The sequence below is a fragment of the Contarinia nasturtii genome, unplaced genomic scaffold (genome assembly GCF_009176525.2).
Source record: "Contarinia nasturtii isolate CC-2019 unplaced genomic scaffold, AAFC_CNas_1.1 Cnas_scaffold_4341, whole genome shotgun sequence".
Classification (NCBI taxonomy): Eukaryota; Metazoa; Arthropoda; class Insecta; order Diptera; family Cecidomyiidae; genus Contarinia; species Contarinia nasturtii.
Window position 1 is genome coordinate 1 of NW_022201636.1, and position 6,120 is coordinate 6,120.

Below are 6,120 nucleotides of genomic sequence, written 5' to 3' on the forward strand. Positions count from 1 at the left end.
TAAGCTATTCTGTCAATGATAATAATAGCCAACTATGGTATATAATTCCTAACCATGATGATACTAAAAAGCGAAAGAAAAACTAAAAAATATATAGTAGTGGTGATGACTAATAGCCATTAGTAATAGGCGTCTCAAATTTGATAAGTAGACAAAAAAGTCATAGTTACCAATTTTTTCTGTATGTTCCTTTTTCATTAGTTCGTGTAAAAATAAGAAGTTGACAGTCAAAGTAAGATTTTTTTTGTGTATTAAATTCAATAAATAAGAGTTTATTTCGAAAAAGCTTTATACAATCGAGATATAGGATAAACATATTATGAATAGTTGTTTTAATAGCTGAATTTGAAAGGAATATTTAAATCTTGACATAAATTTAATTGTCTTCGAAAGAGCTGTATTATGATGTTGCTCATGCTGTTACTACTCAAATTCTAATAGTTTGCGTTTTATTTTCAATCGTTTTTAGTCCAGATAATGTTGTCCAAGTTCTATTTGATCCCGATAAAACCAATGGTGCCAAAGCTGCTGCTTTAAATTGGATTAGAGAGCTTGCAATTGAAATTGTCACTTTGTATATGGCACGAAGTTGGGGTGATGATCTGCCAGCCGAAAGTGAACCTACATGGCGTCCGCGTCGAGTAGTTGATTTAGATGGACAGACTCGTTCAGATAGAAGGCAAAGACTTATTAGGTGGGATAGGAGAGGTCCAAATGAAATTTTTCATCATGGTTTTATACCTCACGTCACAAATGAACGCCCTTCTTTTGAGGAAACTAACCTATTCTCATATGCACAATCAAACGTCAGTTCATTTTTTGTATCGACAAGTAAAACGCGATTTTACCAAAATGGTACAAGAAGAGACGTGTGGACACCAAGAACATCTAGAATTAATACAATATATCAATATGAAATTTATGCACCAGGAGGTATTGATGTGAACGAGTCTTTCGGAAACAGGTCTCCATGGCCTAATCAAGAGGAAGTAGCATTTCCTGGAGGGATTAGGAGAAGATATGTTCGATCTGTAAGAGAGTTTAGGGATGGTCGTATACGGAGAGTATGGATCAATTCAGGGTTTTCGAATCTAACGGGCCTAACTCCAATAAGAACGCAACGTAAAACTCCTCAAATATTGTGGAAAGGGAAACATCCTGATGGGGATAATCAAGACCCATCAACTCTAGTGAATCAGAATCCCGATCATGATATGGCTGGATCGAATGGTGAAGTTATAGAAGATACATTTGAAAATGAGGAACACCCTAGGATTATTCCAGATGGTGAATATAAAATTGCAAGCAGCATCAATCGAAATGTAGTAGCAGACCTAAGTCCTGGTGCTGACTCACCTGTCCATGCATGGCAATGTTTTGGGCTGAATAACCAGAAATGGAATTTTATTTATGATGATGATAAAAAAGCATATATAATAACCAGCTCTGAAGATCCTAAAATAGCATTAACATGGTGGACACAAGATGGTAGAGCCGTTGGGTGGACTTTTGTCAATGAGCTTACACAGTATTGGCGTGTCGAACGAACAGAAGATGGATATGATAAGCTCAATTCATTACATGATTTAACTAGAGTGTTAGATTTGGATAGAGCTGAGACTAGTAATGGCAATAAAATTGTATTAAACCAAGAGCATCCTGGTAACACGCCTAACCAAAAATGGATAATTAGTCCCATTTATCATGGCACAGTTCAAGACGGTGAATATAAAATTGCAAGCAGCATCAATCGAAATGTAGTAGCAGACCTAAGTCCTGGTGCTGACTCATCTGTCCATGCATGGCAATGTTTTGGGCTGAATAACCAGAAATGGAATTTTATTTATGATGATGATAAAAAAGCATATATAATAACCAGCTCTGAAGATCCTAAAATAGCATTAACATGGTGGACACAAGATGGTAGAGCCGTTGGGTGGACTTTTGTCAATGAGCTTACACAGTATTGGCGTGTCGAACGAACAGAAGATGGATATTACAAGCTCAAAACTTTACATGACCCAACTAAAGTGTTAGATTTGACTGGAGCTGAGACTAGTAATGGCAATAAAATTGTATTATACCAAGAGCATCCTGATAATACACCACACCAAAAATGGATAATTAGTCCTATTTCTTATCAAACGGTTCCAGACGGTGATTATAAAATTGCAACTAGTATGGATGAAAATGTAATAGCAGACTTAAGTAATGACGGCGACAGATCCGTCCACGCTTGGCAATATGTGGGACTGAATAACCAGAAATGGAATTTCCATTATGATAATAATAAAAAAGCATATAAAATAATCAGCTGTAAAGATTCTAAAATAGCATTAACATGGTGTACCGAAGATGGTAGAGCAGTTGGGTGGGCTTTTTCTAGCCTGCTTACCCAATATTGGCGAATTGAACGAACAGAAGATGGATATTATAAACTCAAATCTTTAAATGACCCAAGTAAAGTATTAGATATGGCTAGAGCTGAGACTAGTAATGGCAATAAAATTGTATTATACCAAGAGAATCCTGATAATACACCACACCAAAAATGGGCTTTAGCGAGAATAAACACAGCTATTGTGCCAAATGGAGAGTATAGGATCGCAACTAAAATTATGCATACTAAGGTTATAGATTTTGTTGCGGTGACTTTCAATTTAATGATAACTGATAATTTTAATTTAGTAACATCCTATTGGCGATTGGAGTATGATACTACAAAAAATGCTTATAAAATATTTACAAAGAAATATGTACATTCCGGATTCTATTTTCAAAATTCTAACTCCGATCTCAAGGTAGATAAAATAGACAATTCTAGTGACTTAAGGTCTTATTGGACAATAGAGTACAATGTACGTAGAGGTGGCTATTTAATCAGGAGTTTACACACTCCAACTCAAGTTCTAGATTTGAAAAATAGTGGTATAACGCATGGCACTCCGATCGTAAGCTATTCTGTCAATAATTATAATAACCAACTATGGAATTTAATTCCTAGCTAGGCTATGCAATGAAAACGAATATATATCTGATTACAGACATATCTAATGATAATAATGAAGAATAATAAGTGTGAAGTAAACACACATATTTATAGATTTTTTATACAATATTTACGTGAGTGCATTGTCTTCCCCTTTTCCCTTTTGACCTTTATTATATTCATGAAATGAATGAAATCTTGTGGTTTTTAACGGTGATCAGATGTATATCGATGTATATCACTGATTCATACCTTTTTCCCACCAAATAAATTTTATAAAAATATTGTATAACTCAAAAGATTCAGCCAGTTTTGGCGGTGAATAAAATATTATTATTACTATATTATTATATTATTATTATTTTATTTTTTGAATACAAAGTGAACAGAATATTTTTTAAAAATATTGTTTATAATATTATCCGGATGAAAAAAACACTTTCATCGATAAAAAAAATACAATTAAAAAAATGTCTTTTTTCATTTTCAAAGGATGTATAAATTCCCGATGAAAAAGTGCCGTCAGCCGAAAATTCTACACAAATGGCAGAAAAAAATCCAGAAATACGTTTATTTTTCGTGTATTGTTGGTATTATTGGCATATTGCCCTCAGAAATTGAAAATTTTCATAATATTTTCGATTCGAAACATGTTCATGCATTTTGAATCTAATCAAATCAAAAGTTAAATATTGACAAAACACCAGACAGCAACAAGAAGAAAGTTATAAATGAGATGTGTTCAATCATTTTTTTGTTATCCATTTAAAAATTCAATTGTTATATTTGTTGGCAAATGGAAGCACTTCATTTGAAAGATTAATTATCGTTTCAACTCAACTCAGTGGGCAAAATTTTTCAAAGTAGTGTAAAATCGCAAAAATTTTTGGTGTATTTGCCCAATTTTGGTGTATTCAAGCAAAATTTGAATTATTTAACGTATTTTTACCATTTTTTGGTGTAAATTTCGGTGTATTAAATACACTGCGACATTTAGTGTAAAAGAAACCTTGAAATTAAATTTTACAGGAAAAATATACACGAAATTTAAGTAACGCAGTGCGTCACTATCATCTAGTGTAAATTAAACACGTATGGTATAAATAAATCACTGGATTTTGGAGCATAATATACACCACTACCGTAAGTAGTGAAAAATATACATCAGACTTTTGGTGTGTATACCTTACACCGAAAATAGTGTGCCGATTCAACCAAAAATATCCAGTGTAATCAATACACTGAAAAAAGGGAAAATATACACTGCAGCCATATTTTTGATAATTTTTGTCGTGTAAAGTATGGAAATATGGAGGACATGTTTGTAATCACATCTTCAAGAATATTAAAATGAATTAATTTCATAAATATTGGGACTTAAATTATTGCAATATTGCTTATCTTTCAATATTTTCATGATCTGAGAGCAAAACAATTTTTGATGTAAAACTGAAAAATGAGAAAAAATTGCAAATTTTCAAAAAAAGTATTTTTATTAAATCAGCATAATATCAAAGGCGCATAAATTTTAGAGGGGGTAGTTTCAAATTTCAGTCGAAGAACTACCTTCCGTTTTAATTTTTCGGGCATAGAAACGACAAAAAATCCAAAATATTGTAGTTTTACCGAGGAAAAATTATTAAATTTGTTGACTAGAAAAAATATACTTTTAACTTCTATCGAAAACTTGAAAATCTTACACCGTTCGTGATAAAAATATACCGAAATTTTTTACAATGTATTTTGGACAATGATTTTGGTGTAAAGTATTTACCTGCACACAAGAGATAAACCCCACAAATTATTTTAGGATTCCTATTAAAAAAATGAATTTGTTAGGTTTCCTTATAAAATCGCAATATTTTAACAGGAATCCTAATAAATTGGCGCGCCTAAACGTCAAAGCCAACCTCACTGTGTTGAAACAAAACATGTTTTATTATTTAAAGGTTTCCTAATAAAATGTGGCCATATTATAAGGAAACCTTACAAATTAATATTTTAATAGGAATCCTAAAATGATTTGTCAGGTTTATTTTTTGTGTGTGTGGTGTAATGGTATACATGACTTGCTATACACTATCAGTGTAATATATACACCATAAAAGTAGTGTAAAACTTCCATACAAAAGTGTCGACATAAAAGTGTAAACGATACACTAAAAAAACGGTGTAATGCGTTATTTTAACGCGTTCAAATGCCCACTGAGCAATAAAAGACGAAAAAGGTCAAGTATAGTAAATGCATTCCTATGCACTCGAAATGAAACCAACTACACGGTGTGGTCATCGATTACAAATTCATTGATAAAATTACAAACATTATTGTCGCATACAACTATTGATAAACAATTTAATGAGTATGGCATTCGATTGTATGCACCAATCGATTCAATCATTTTGATTAGGGAGGATTTTTATTGGCACGCCTTGTCAAGTATTTACCGGAAAATTTTGCATCCGAAGAGAAGGAAGGCCCAAGAGGTGGAGAAATTTTTCCAAAGAATGAATTTTCCGGCACAGAATGGACGGTTTCGCAATCGATTGAAACGATTCGCTTAAATGCAGCTTGGTTGAAACGTGACTTACCAAATATTACCGAATACTTGAGTTCATTCTCTAATTAAATATCGACGATTGGAACATTTTCTTTAATCTGAAATTGAAAAATTGACAAAAAAAAAACACACACACACCCATTTTCAATTTGGATTATGAACGAGATTTCATATGAATAATTCAAATACATGCTTATTTAATTAATTTTTTTATTCAAAATGGATATTTGCAAATAATCGAAAGCAAAAATGAATATAATGGTTATATGAGAATAAAAGATTCGAAAATATAATTTTCCGTTTTCTTATTTATTGAATTTAATACACAAAAAAAATCTTACTTTGACTGTCAACTTCTTATTTTTACACGAACTAATGAAAAAGGAACATACAGAAAAAATTGGTAACTATGACTTTTTTGTCTACTTATCAAATTTGAGACGCCTATTACTAATGGCTATTAGTCATCACCACTACTATATATTTTTTAGTTTTTCTTTCGCTTTTTAGTATCATCATGGTTAGAAATTATATACCATAGTTGGCTATTATTATCATTGACAGAATAGCTTA

The 6,120-nt window shown here is 31.9% G+C and overlaps 1 protein-coding gene across 1 annotated transcript; it reads left to right on the forward strand.

Annotated features, from left to right (window-relative positions):
- Positions 1 to 380: 380 nt before the first annotated feature.
- Positions 381 to 3,312, forward strand: LOC116350976 (pierisin-like; the record flags this gene model as incomplete). Its single annotated transcript, XM_031782994.1, has 1 exon — positions 381 to 3,312. A coding segment is annotated over one exon (2,628 nt), but the record flags the coding sequence as incomplete, so codon positions are not given.
- Positions 3,313 to 6,120: the final 2,808 nt, after the last annotated feature.